The sequence below is a fragment of the Pan paniscus genome, chromosome 11, assembly GCF_029289425.2.
Source record: "Pan paniscus chromosome 11, NHGRI_mPanPan1-v2.0_pri, whole genome shotgun sequence".
NCBI classification, from domain to species: domain Eukaryota; kingdom Metazoa; phylum Chordata; class Mammalia; order Primates; family Hominidae; genus Pan; species Pan paniscus.
The window spans coordinates 89,423,844-89,436,996 of record NC_073260.2 but is presented as its reverse complement, the minus strand read 5'-3'; the positions used below and the strand labels follow the sequence as shown (position 1 = coordinate 89,436,996).

The following is a 13,153-nucleotide window of genomic DNA, read 5'->3' as shown; positions in this document are numbered from 1 at the left end:
ATAGAGGAGCTACAGGGCGCGGTGCCAGTCCTTGTGTAAGAATTCCAACCGTGGCCAGGTATGGTGGCTCACGCCTGTAATCCCAGTACTTTGGAAGGCTGAGGCAGGTGGATCACGAAGTCAGGAGATCGAGACCATCCTGGTGAACATGGTGAAACCCTGTCTCCACTAAAAATACAAAAAAAAAAAAAAAATTAGCTGGGTGTGGTGGCGGGTGCCTGTAGTCCCAGCTACTTGGGAGGCTGAGGCAGGAGAATGGCATAAACCCGGGGGGCGGAGCTTGCAGTGAGCCAAGATTGCACCATTGCACACCACCCTGGGAGACACTGAGACTCTGTCTCAAAAAAAAAAAAAAAAAAAAGAATTCCAACTACACAGCCCTGCACTTCGGCTGTGTGTAATGAAAAAGAGTTGGGATGAGTTAGGGAGAGCTAGTGTGGGAGTAGCTTCTAGGGCTGTTTTTAAGGAATGGAAAGAGGAGTGGGGAAAGGATTTAGGATCTATGGGGTCAGCTAGGTTTTCTTTTGTGAGTTTATATAATGGTTTAGTCAGGATGGTAAAACTAGGTATCCAAAGGCGAAAGTACCTAACCATGCCTAGGAAGGAAAGGAGTTGTTGCTTTGTAGAAGGGGTTGGAGTTTGGGAGATTAGCTGGACACGATCAGCAGGGAGAACACATGTGTTTTTATGAAGAATTATGTCAAGACAGGTAATGAATGAGGAAGAAATTTGGGCTTTGGAGGGGAATGTGCAATGTCCTTTCGTGAACAGATGTTGGAAGAGCAAGAGAGTGTCCTGTTGGGAAGATGTGTAGGAGGGGCTATAACGTAGAAGGTTGTCAAAATGTTCAATAAGGTGAGAAGCAGATGGATGGAAAGAAAGCATATCATGAGAAATGGCTTGACTGAAGTAATGGGGGCTGTCAATGAAGCCTTGCACAGTACAGCCCAGGTAAGTTGCTGAGTCTGATGGGTGTCAGGGTCAGTCCAAGTGAAAGCAAAATAGGCTTTGAACTGGGAAAAAGGGCAGCAATGAGGTATGGCTGTAGCCTAGGAATAGTCAGGGAAGCAGATAATTTAGTTAAAACGTCTCAACCTAATAAGGGAGCTGGGCAGGTGGGGATAACTAAAGAGTGCATGAAAGAATATTGTCCAAGTTGGCACCAGAGTTGGGAAGTTTTAAGAGGTTAGAAGCCTGGCCGTCAATACCTGCAACAGTTATGGAGGCATGGGAAACAGCCCCTTGAAAAGAAGGTAATGTGGAGTGGGTAGCCTCTGTATTGATTAAGAAGGGGACAGAGTTACCCTTCACTGTAAGAGTTACCCAAAGTGTCTGTGATGGTCCAGGAGGCTTACGAGGCAATCGGGCAGTTTCAGTCTTCAGCCGCTAAGCTAAGAAGATCTAGGAAGGAGTCAGTCAGAAAGCCTTGGGCCAGAGTTCCAGGGGCTGTGGGAGTGGCTGCCGGGCAAGTTGGACAGTCCGATTTCCAATGGGGTCTCACACAGATGGGACACGGCTTAGGAGGAATCCCGGGCTGTGGGCATTCCTTGGCCCCGTGGCCAGATTTCCGACACTTGAAGCAAGATCCTGAGGGAGGAGGTCCTATAGTAAGGCCTGGCCTCTGCGGTTTAGGCATTTGGAAGTTCTTGTGTGCTGGAGATGTGGCTGGGGTTTCTCTCACAGTGGAGGCAAGTAATTGCAACTCTTTTCTATCATTGTACACCTTGAAGGCGAGGTTAATTAAGTTCTGTTGTGGGGTTTGAGGGCCGGAATATAATTTTTGGAGCTTTTTCTAATGTCGGGAGTGGATGGGGTAATAAAATGCATATTGAGAATAAGACGGCCTTCTGGACCCTCTGGGTCTAGGGCAATAAAGCGTCTAAGGGATTTTGCCAAACGGGCCATGAACTGGGCTGGGTTTTTATATCTGATGAAAAACAGCCTAAATGCTAACTGATTTGGGAGAGGTCAGCTAAGAAAAAGGAGCATTAACCTTGACTATGACTTCAGCTCCAGCCGCCCCTCTAAGAGGAAATTGTTGGGCAGTTGGGGGAGGGCTAGTCGCGGAACAAAACTGTGAGCCGGACTGGGCGTCAGAAGGGGAGGTGATAGAAGGATTATAGGGTCAGGGAACAGAGGCTGAAGAAGAATTGGGACCTGGCTCAGCCTGGCGAGGAGCCACCTGGGAGGAGGGGAGAGGAGGGGAGAGGTCAGATGGGTCCGTAGAAAAGGAGGATTTAAAGGACTTAGCTTGGGGTGGAGACTGAAGGAACAGACAGGAGAGAAAGAAAGATTTGGGACGAGTCGCACTGGGAGCAGAGACTAGGGAGGGACCGATGTGTAAAAGAATGCCTGGATGTCAGGCACCTCAGACCATTTGCCTAATTTTACAACAAAAACTATCTAGATCTTGTAGGATGGAGAAATCGAAAGTGCTGTTTTCTGGCCATTTAGAACCATTGTTGAGTTTGTATTGGGGCAAAGTGGTATTGCAGAAGAAAATAAGGCATTTAGGTTTTTAGGTCAGGTGCGAATTGAAGAGGTTTTAAGTTCTTGAGAACACAGGCTAAGGGAGAAGGGGGAATGGAGGGCGGAATGTTGCCCATAGAAAGGTAGAGACACGGAGAAGTAGGGTGGTGGTGAGCAGCCCTGGACTGCAATGTGGGTGAGCGGCCAAAGCAGGCATCCCTGCAATTGACTTGCCACTAAGGGAATGTAGGTGAATGACCAAGGCAGGCGTCCCCACGGTGATCAGACACCAATGGCATGTGGGTGAATGATCAGGGCAGGCATCCCCGCAATGATCAAACACCAAGGGAAGTCTGTTTTCTCAAGTCCATGACCAGCGCTGGTGTTTTGGGTCCACAGATAAAATGTGTCTCCTTTGTCTCTACTAGAGAGGAAAATGAACTGGAATTGGAAGGACAGGGAGATTGAAGGGTAGCAAGAGAGGCTAGAGAAGAGAGTGAAAAGACCGCTTACCCGATTTGAAGTTGGTAAGGTATTCCTTGGGCTGGTCTGAGGACCCGAGGTCTTAGGTGGATCTCCTCATGGAGTGATGGTGAGGACAGGGGACCTGTCTTCCGAAGGAGTCTCCCTGTCCTGGGTCTTCGGCACCAAATGTCAAGTGCGTCCGTGTGAAGAGACCACCAAACAGGCTTTGTGTGAGCAATAAAGCTTTTTAATCACCTGGGTGCAGGCGGGGTGAGTCGGAAAAGAGAGTTAGCAAAGGGAGTTAGGGTTGGGGCAATTTTATAGGATTTGGGTAGGTAGTGGAAAATTACAGTCAAAGGGGGTTGTCCTCTTGCGGCAGGGGTGGGGGTCACAAGGTGCTCAGTGGGGAAGCTTTTGAGACTCATTGTCCAGGAGAAGGAATTTCACAAGCTAATGTCATCAGTTAAGGCAGGAACTGGCCATTTTCACTTCTTTCGTGGTTCTTCAGCTTCCTCAGGTCTTCTGGATGTATAGGTGCAGGCTTGGGCTCAGAGGCCTGACACAAACAAAAATGTATGCTGGCAATTCCTAAGACATTTCTAACATTAATGTAACAATAATTTTAAACCTAGCTTAGTGAGGACTAAATTCTGATTTTATATCTTGCTCAAATTCCTGTGTAAGGGGTCTGGGGAGTCATGCCCTACAAATAATAAATTATTAGATGGTTTTTACTTAACCCTATATATTGTGACTTACTTTCCAACCTGACTGTGGCATAACATTATGAGACAAGGAAGCAAAACAAAATATTTTACCTTAAATCATGTTTCTTTGCCATCTATTGAAATGGCCTGCAAAGCTGTCCTTTGTGGGGTAAAATGTGCATATATAAAGAATCTCTATTAACATAGCTAAATCTTTTTCTTTCAGGCCCTCTCAATCCTAAAGAGATTAACTAAAAGTCTAGCACCCTTTGAAGATCTGAATTGGAAATATTTGTCATCTATTGTCTCTAAGGGCAGCCACTATAAGACTTCAAGAGAACCTTGGTCTCCACAGTGTTTTTTCTTAACCTAAATATTTCCTTTCTATGATCCCTGGTCTTTAGACAAACTCAACCAATTTTCAACCAGAAAATGTTTAAGTTTACCTATAGTCTGGAAGCCCCCCTTTGAGTTGTTCCATCTTTCTGGACCAAACCAATGTATTTCTTAAATGTATTTGATTGATGTCTCATGCCTCCCAAAAATTTATAAAACCAAGCTGCACCCCAACTACCTGGGGCTCATGTTCTCAAGACCTCCTGAGGGCTGTGTCATGGGCCATGGTTACTCATATTTGGCTCAGAATAAATCTCTTCAAATATTTTACAGAGTTTGACTTTTTTCATCAACATTAGTAAAGATTTTACTTAAGTTATGTAAACTTGAAAAAGCATTTGACTATTTTATTTTTTCCTGAATAAGTGTTTGATTTAAGCACTTTTATTTTCTTACACCAATTAATTAGAGCTCTTTTATATATTTTCAGTAGTGAAACATTGTGTACACAACACATAAATACATAGACACATTAGGCATGCTGATAGAGGTACATCTTTTTTTTTTTTTTTTTTTTTTTTTGAGACAGAGTTTTTCTCTTGTCACCCAGGCTGGAGTGCAATGGCATGATCTCAGCTCACTGCAACTTCTACCCGCTGGGTTCAAGTGATACTTCTGCTTCAGCCTCCCGAGTAGCTGGGACTACAGGCATGTGCCACCACGCCTGGCTATTTTTGTATTTTTAGTAGAGACAGGTTTCACCATGTTGGCCAGGCTGGTCTCGAACTCTTGACCTTAGGTGATCTGCCCACCTCGGCCTCCCAGAGTGTTGGGATTACAGGCGTGAACCACTGCACCTGGCCTAGAGGTACCTCTTATAGATTCATAAAAAACGTCTTTTTTCCTTAGGCTTTCAGATTCTTTTTTTCCCCTCCTCCCTCCCCCCTACTTTCAGATTCTTGATAACCTGTTTCACAACCCTAGGCAGTTGTCAGCTAAATAGCCTTAAATTTGCATATTAAAGAAAACTACTCAGGTGAACTCCAAACAGCAAAATTTACATTATAAAGTGTGGAGAGAAAAAGTCTGGTGTGCTAGACGGAAATTGAAACAGATTTAATGGCCAATTAAACATAAAATTATAGAAATTATAAAAGCCTTTTAAATACACACACACACACACACACACACACATCCTATAGCTTTTACTTCAGAACTTTTAGCTATGAGATAAATTCAAATTTACCGGTTTGCAAAAAGAACTTGTTGGATCTAAACTGTGGTTTTTATCTTAACAGAAAATAATGGCAGATTTAGAGCAGGCAGAAAAGAATAGAGAAAAGAGGTCTTAGGAACTCTATAATTAGTAGGTCGACCTTAGGGCTCTTTTTCCTTAATGTAAATGTGCACAAAGACCATATTTTTTCCATTTTACATAAACTTTGGCAGTAGAGGTGCCATAAAACCTACAGAGTGCTCAAAAGAGGGTCATTCTCCTTGTTTTCTTCTCATTCTTAGATTATTTGTTTTCCACTTCTTTTTTTCTTAAAAGGAGAAACTGAGCTGTGGCTTAGAGTTTCTGTGTGGTGGATCATCACGTGCTGCTTGTGGGCAGGACTCCACAATGTGCCACCGCTGAATGGTTTCCACCCTCTTACATGTCTCAGTTTCTCTCTCCAGAGGTTTATGACTTCTGAGAGGGCTCACAACACTGGGTGATCAGCCCTTCAATGTGTTTCCTGGATGAGCCAGTTTTTAAATTAAATATATATATATATATATTTTTTTTGAGACAAGGTCTTACTCTGTTGCCCCGGCTGGAGTGCAGTGGCATAATCTTGGTTCACTGCAACCTCCACTTCCTGGGTTCGGGCAATTCTTACGTCTCAGTCTCCTAAGCAACTGGGGTTACAGCCACGCACCACTACACCTGGCTAATTTTTGTATTATTAGTAGAGATGCGGTTTTGCTATGTTTGTCAGGCTTGGTCTTGAACTCATGACCTCAAGTGATCTGCCTGCCTCGGCCTCCTGAAATGCTAGGATTATGTGTGTGTGACCGCACCTGGCCTAAATTAATTTTTGTTGGGGATTTCCCTGCAGGACCACTGCACATCGTTCGGGGTCAACCTTTCAGACACTCCCACAAGGTCCCCAGTCACTCAGGGGCACCTTTCAGTTGGGAGGGGCAAATGCCCTTTCTTTTTGGAGCTGAGAAAACTCAGTCTCTGATATACCTATGAAAGCAACAGTTCAGTTCCTCATGCAAATGCACACAGACAAATGGAATTGAGATTAATGTTGGGAGAAAAAGCAATATAAAGGATCCTTCAGAACGGATCTCCAAACTAGAATTAGGATTTTTTTTTTTTTTTTTTTGAGATGGAGTCTCGCTCTGTCGCCCAGGCTGAGTGCAGTGGCACGATCTCGGCACAGTGCAACCTCCACCTCCCTGGTTCAAGCAATTGCCCTACCTCAGCCTTCGAATAGCTGGGATTACAGGTGCACACCACCACGCCCGGCAAATCTTGAACTTGTGGGGTCAAGTGGTCCGCCCGCCTCAGCCTCCCAAAGTGCTGGGATTACAGGTGTGAACCACCGCACCTGGCCTAGAATTAGGATTCTTAAACAACGACTTCCTAGGAGAGAAAATTAAAAAAAAAAAAAAAAGGAAACAGCCAAAACCACTTCCTATAAACTGTGCTCAGCTGCCCGTAACTTTGTAGCTCTTTCCCAACAATATACACACCAAGGTCAAATCCTCTCACAGTGCAAGGTCATCTCTGGCACCCAAAGCCAAAGAGGTCAGGTCATGCAATACAGGAAAACAGAGCTTTAGACCTAAGAAGAATCTGCCCATGACTCTTGAAATCCCACAAAGACAAGAGAACACCCCAAAAGGGGGTGAGTGGCACCTTTGTTCTAAATTCTTTTTTTTTTTTTGAGATAGAGTCTTGCCCTGTCACCCAGGCTGGAGTGCAATGGCACGATCTCAGCTCACTGCAACCTCCGCCTCCCAGGTTCAAGTGATTCTCCTGCCTTTGCCTCCTGAGTAGCTGGGATTACAGGCACGTGCCACCATGCCTGGCTAACTTTTTTTGTATCTTTAGTCGAGACAGGGTTTCATCATGTTGGCGAGGCTGAGTCTCGAACTCCTGACCTCGTGATCCGCCCACCTCGGCCTCCCAAAGTGCTGGGATTACAGGCGTGAGCCACGGCGCCCGGCCTAAATTCTTTAAAGAGGTTCAAGTCATTAGAAGCCTTCTCTCGATTTTTTGGTAATGCAGATGGCAAAGGGTGAAGGAGGTATAGGGTGGAAGAAAAGTAAACAAAAGAACAATTGAATTTTTTTTTTTTTAATTTGATACAGAGTCTCACACTGTAGCTCAGGCTGGAGTGCAGTGGCTCGATCTCCACTCACTGCAACCTGCGCCTCCTGGTTCAAGCAATTCTCCTGCCTCAGCCTCCCGAGTAGCTGGGATTACAGGCACCTGCCACCATGCCCGGCTAATTTTTTTTGTATTTTCAGTAGAGACAGGGTTTCACTATGTTGGCCAGGCTGGCCTTGAACTCCTGACCTCGTGATCCGCCCGCCTCGGCCTCCCAAAGTGCTAGGATTACAGGCGTGAGCCACCGCGCCCGGCCTAAGAACAGTTTAATTTTTAAGACCAGGAAGCAAACACAGAAACCAAATAGATGGTTTTTTGCTTTCTGTTTGTTTTTTCTTTTGCAGCTGTGAGGAATTTTACTCAAATTAGATAGGCCTTGTTACCTATAATTTGGAATTCTCACTTGGATTTGACCAAGTGAAGTAGAGTTGGTCAATGGGAAAAAGACAAACAAACAAACAAACAAAAAACCAACAATATGATCACTGAGCACTCTAATGGTAAGCAGAAATTAAGACCAGCTGGTTGTTAACTTTAGCCAAGACAAAAATCCCTATTCAGCTACTTACCTACGGGTGCGTCTCAGGCTGAAAACGGCTGTCTACCATCCCAGAAGTAGGAAAAAAACCCCTCATCTTCCCTGTTGGAAGTGAGCTCAAACTCCATAAAGGAGTTACCTGCCTTCTCTCGTCATGGAAGCAGGAAAACTTGCCTTCCTTGTTGGAAGCAAGTAAAACTCCAAAATAATAATAATAATAATAATAAAGGGAGTTGTACAACAAAATGAACTTTAGATCTCGACCAAATTTTGGGAGATCAGGGATTCTCTGGAGGGGGTGCTCCCAGACCTTAGCAAATTGTCCTGTTGGTTTGAGCCATGGAGTTAGCTCATGTTGGTACCAAGCACCGATAGGAGATTTGTCAAAGATCAGAGGTATCTCCACTCACAATCCCTCCGTGGTTACCATCCTTCATTCAGTAAATATTTACGGACTGATTACCATACACTAGGCACTATTCCAGACATTGGAGATACAATGATGAGCATGAAAAACGGTCTAGATAAGAACTGAGGTCTCCAGACATACTTTATGCTCACCAGTTTTGTCTTTTGCCCTAGTTGCTAAACAAAACTTAACTTTGCTGTGCGGTGCGACTTCGTTAACTTAAAATTACAGGCTGTCAGCTATGACCGCTAGACTCTAAGAAAGTCCAGTGGAAATCCTTCAATGAAAAGAATCTGTTCTTGGGTGGAAGCCCCGCTCATGCAGGAGTAACAGAGGGCTTCCATTCTCGCGTCACACAAGTGAGGGTCAACCCCTTGCTCCCTGCAGTAAGCCTGATTAGTGGGCGGAGCTTCCTTCAGGATCGCAAGAAAGAAAGGAGGAAGGGGACCCCGCCTCCTTCGTGCTTGCGGGCGGGGGGGGCGGGGTCGGTGGACTGGCGTGAGTTAATTGGCTGGGGGGCGGGGCACCACGGGTTGGCTCCGCCCAGGCGCTCGCGCGGATCCCGGGTGGAATGACGGGAGGGAGTCCCGGCAGCTTCTACCTCCCAGCGATGGCGTCGCTATGCCGCGCCCAGTCCCCAGCCTGCCGGCTGGTACTCACCGCTACCCGGAGTTCCCTCAGACGGTGAGATTTGGGGCGGGTCCGAGGCAGCGGCGGGACGCTACCTGCGACCGGGACCATGAGGAGCTGCCAGACCCGTGGGGCCGGTAACGAGAGCAGTCCCCGCACCTGCTGAGAGGAAAGAGGGAGCGGCCCGGCGCGGCTGGGGCGCGGCAGAGGCTTGCCCGATCCTCGGCCATGTCACTGCTCTGCGTGCGCGGTGAGTGCGCGGACTGAGGCGGGGAGGCGGGGTGTCGGCGTAGAGGTCCCCGCACCCTTCCAGTGGACGTCCGGTGACCGTCTCACCCAAACTTTACATCCCGTCCGTGCTTTGGGGGTCGATTATTTTGGCAATCACTTACAAACACTTGAGTTCTTTCCACTTTCTTGTTTTCCCTCAAGCTCCTGCAAGGGACGATTAGCTCTCCATTCTGGTAGCCATGTGACAACGTTGTTGGACGGCAGGCTCAGATCCTATTAAACAGTGACTGGGGTTCTCTAGTGAGAGTGGACGAGTTAGAAGACCGCGGATGGTTGGTGCCTGTGAATGGTGGGCAGCCTCTCATTCTTTTCCTCCTCCTCCTCGCACCGTAACACTACAGTATGCTTAGTAGCAGGTTTTTTAAATCACACTTTGAATGCGTTAGTGGTACAGCTGTCACATCCCTTCTATTGCTTGTCTTGTCCCCTGCCACTTCCCTGAACACTAACCGGTAGTATAGGCTAAGATTATTCTTCTGTTCCACTTGGGAGGATGTGGTGACTGCTTTTGAGGATAAGAGGTATGATTTATTTTTATTTTTATTTTAGCTTGCCTCACAGTAACTCAAGGTGAAGGGCCATTATTGCTTTTCCCCTGAGACACTTGACCCATCTAAGAAGATATCTTAAAGCAAGAGCTTTGGGGTTTAAGATGAGGCATGGTACGCGAACTAAGTTTTATGTGGGTAGAGACTGTTTCTTATTAGTTTTTGTATTCCTGGTGTCTGACGTAGTAGAAGCTTAATGCTGGTTTTGAATGAATGCAAGTACTGTGACTTCAGAGAGATTATCTGATCAGGAAAACACAGGGTTTGGATTAGCCATTGAATTTGATCTCGGGAAATTCAGGTTACAGCCTATCATATCTGATGTGTCTTGATTATGAATGAGAGAGCATTTATCAACTAGAGCCTTCACTAGAGCCTTTTCCTGATATCTTTTACTGGAGAGTTCATATTTCTTTTGGCTCTACAGATTAGAAGCATTGTTGTTGTTTGTGATTTCTCCAATAACGGTGTTTCCCCCAGCTACTGGCAGATGAAACTGCTTTGCTCTGTTCTCTTCCACTATTTTGTTGAATCTGCATTAACCAAAATGGATTTGGCCATTTCCGGGGATTATGAGATATACAGTTTTTCTTCTTTCATGGTTGATTTTTCATTAATGAGAATTTTGCTTTGCTTTTAGTAAGACATTTTCTCTCAGCAGCTGGGAATCTATTTATTCCTTTAGATCCCTGCTGCTGAGTAGCAGGATTTGGGAGAGGTTGGACTTTGCTGTGTCTCTTGGACAGTTTAATTCTCTACGGCCACATTGTATTACAGAGCTGGTCCTTATGAAAGACTCTTTAGGCAGGAGCACTCGTGAATCAGAAATTCCTATTTAACTGAATTTATATAACTACTGGTGTTTTCATTTGTTTTAATAGCAGGCAGGTTTCATTGTCTAGAAATTCTGCTATTTAGCTAACTTCTTTCCTTTTTAATGTTACTTTAGTGAAGTTTCTTCTTTTTTGAATCTGGAGAAACGAGATCAGCAGGCCATTGTCTTTTTGAATAGAGATCTAGAAGATTTTAAATACTGAAACAAACAGGTACCTTATATGCAGATATTCATATTGAATGGCAAAGTATTCATTTTGGGAAAACTTACAGAAATGAATTGAAATACATCTTTATTTTTATTTCTTTTTCTTTTTTTGAGACAGAGTCTCATTCTGTCACCCAGGCTGGAGTGCAGTGCTGCGATCTTGGCTCACTGCAACCTCCACCTCCTAGGTTCAAGTGATTCTCATGCCTCAGCCTCCCGAGCAGCTGGGATTACAGGAGTGAACCACCAGGCCCGGCTAATTTTTGTATTTTTTGTAGAGACAAGAGTTTCACTGTGTTGGCTAGGCTGGTCTTGAACTTCTGACCTCAGGTGATCCACCTGCCTTGGCCTTCCAAAGTGCTGGGATTAGAGGCATAATCCACTGCACCCAGCACAAAATACATCTTTCTAAAATGACATTCCTTGCATTGTATTTTGGCAGTAGGAATGTTGTATTCTGAAAGCAGTCTATATAGTGATATTTATTACAACTCAATTTCAATTCATCTTGGAGTAGAATCAATTAGAAACTTCCTATGCAGAGTTCAAAAAGTAGTTAACTTGATGTAGAAATTGGCAAACTGGTATTGAATTAATCATTCCTAAACATTTCATTCAAGAAGTCAGTTATTTTCTCTTGCCCTTTAATCATGCCTTATTGCCTGCAGGTTTAAGGCTCTCAATACTCTGACTCCAGCCTTGCGGCCTTCTATTCTTGCCTATCCTTATGCAGACTTTGCTCTAGCACTAACTTTGTTTATTCCTGCCTCTGCTCTGTTCTGCACTTGTGCCCCCTGAAATACTCGTTTCATATTTTCTGCCTATCTAAAATGTATTCTTACTTTCCCAGCTAACAGTCTACTTTTTTTGTTGTTGAAAACTTCTTCAGGTCCCCAGTCCACAGTGATCTCTTTCCTTTAAATCCTCAGAGCACTTGTGGTCTGAACAGTGCCACTAGTTTGGAAATGAATCATATGCTGCCTGCAACTGGTCTTGTATTGTGGTGCTTATGGTGACCCAGACAAAGGAAGTAATTGCACTGGTCAGATCAGATCTGGAATTTTGTGTTCAGCTGTGGTATTTCCTTCTAAGAAGCATATTGAGAAGCTAGGTTATCTTAAGAGGGGAGTAATTAGAATAATGAAACATGTAGGAACCGAACCATTTGAAGAATATGGGAAATTTAGTTCTAGAAGATTTAAGAGGAAGAGGATCACAATAGTACATGAAGACTGTTTAAAAAACTGTCTTGTAGAAGTTATATCACCTTTTTTTTATCATTCCAGAGGACAGAACTGGGACAAGTGTGGATCAATGGTTGAAAATGACAGGAAATTAGATTTTAGCTTAACATAAAGAAGAACAGTTGGGTTGTTCAGAACAAATGGAATGGGCTATGTAGATTTTTTGACACTAAACAGAAATTGAATGAGTGGTAAGGATTCTAAAGGGGATATTGACCATTCAGCAGGTGATTGACTTGAATTTTTTTTTTTTTTAATTTTTTGAGATGGAGTCTCTGTTGCCCAGGCTGGCGTGCAGTGGCATGATCTCAGCTCACTGCAACTTCTGCCTCCCAGGTTCAAGCGATTCTCCTGCCTTAGCCTCTGGGGTAGCTGGGATTACAGGCGCCTGCCACCATGCCTGGCTAATTTTTTGTATTTTTAGTAGAGACGGGGTTTCACCATGTTGGCCAGGCTGGTCTCAAACTCCTGACCTCGTGATCTGCCCACCTCGGCCTCCCAAAGTGCTGGGATTACAGGCGTGAGCCACTGCGCCCGGCCTAGACTTGAATTTTTAAGAAACCACTCTTTTATAGAATTCACTTAGTCTTTCTTTAAATATTTCCATAAGTATAAAGAAATATAAGTCTTTAACATGTTTTGGCACAGCTTTACTTATAATACTGATACTTTTTTTGGGCTTCCATAGGGACCAGTGCCACATGAACAACTGCAGTAAACTAAATTAAGGATTTTGTTTGACTTTCATTGTCTTGGTATTCACGACCAAGTTTCTCCAAGCAATTATAAGCATTTTTAGAATCAGACCTTTCCATAATATTTCTTTGTAATTCCCAGTGTTTATAACATAGTTATTCCCAGTGTTTATAACATAGTTAGATAATTTAACTATGGATTTTTTTCCCCCAAAAGTAATAAATGCAGGCCAGTCGTGGTGGCTCTTGCCTGTAATCCCAGCACTTTGGAAGGCTGAGACAGGTGGATCACTTGAGGGCATGAGTTCGAGACCAGCCTGGCCAATGTGGTGAAACCCCATCTCTACTAAAAATACAAAAATTAGCCAGGTGTGGTGGTGCTCACCTGTAA

General features: G+C 44.5%; 1 protein-coding gene across 5 annotated transcripts in view; it reads left to right on the top strand.

The window, feature by feature from the left end:
• Positions 1-5,785: 5,785 nt before the first annotated feature.
• UNC13B (unc-13 homolog B) overlaps positions 5,786-13,153 on the top strand; it is a 246,905-nt gene continuing 239,537 nt past the window's right edge. Inside the window, exon 1 of one of the 5 annotated variants that reach the window (XM_055092058.2) lies at positions 5,786-9,192. In XM_055092058.2, coding sequence (XP_054948033.1) covers positions 9,171-9,192 — 22 coding nt within the window. In that variant the 5' untranslated portion in view covers positions 5,786-9,170. The remainder of the gene's footprint in view (positions 9,193-13,153) is intronic. The other 4 variants (XM_008955225.4, XM_055092057.2, XM_003829825.6 and 1 more) reach the window with 4 other exon arrangements.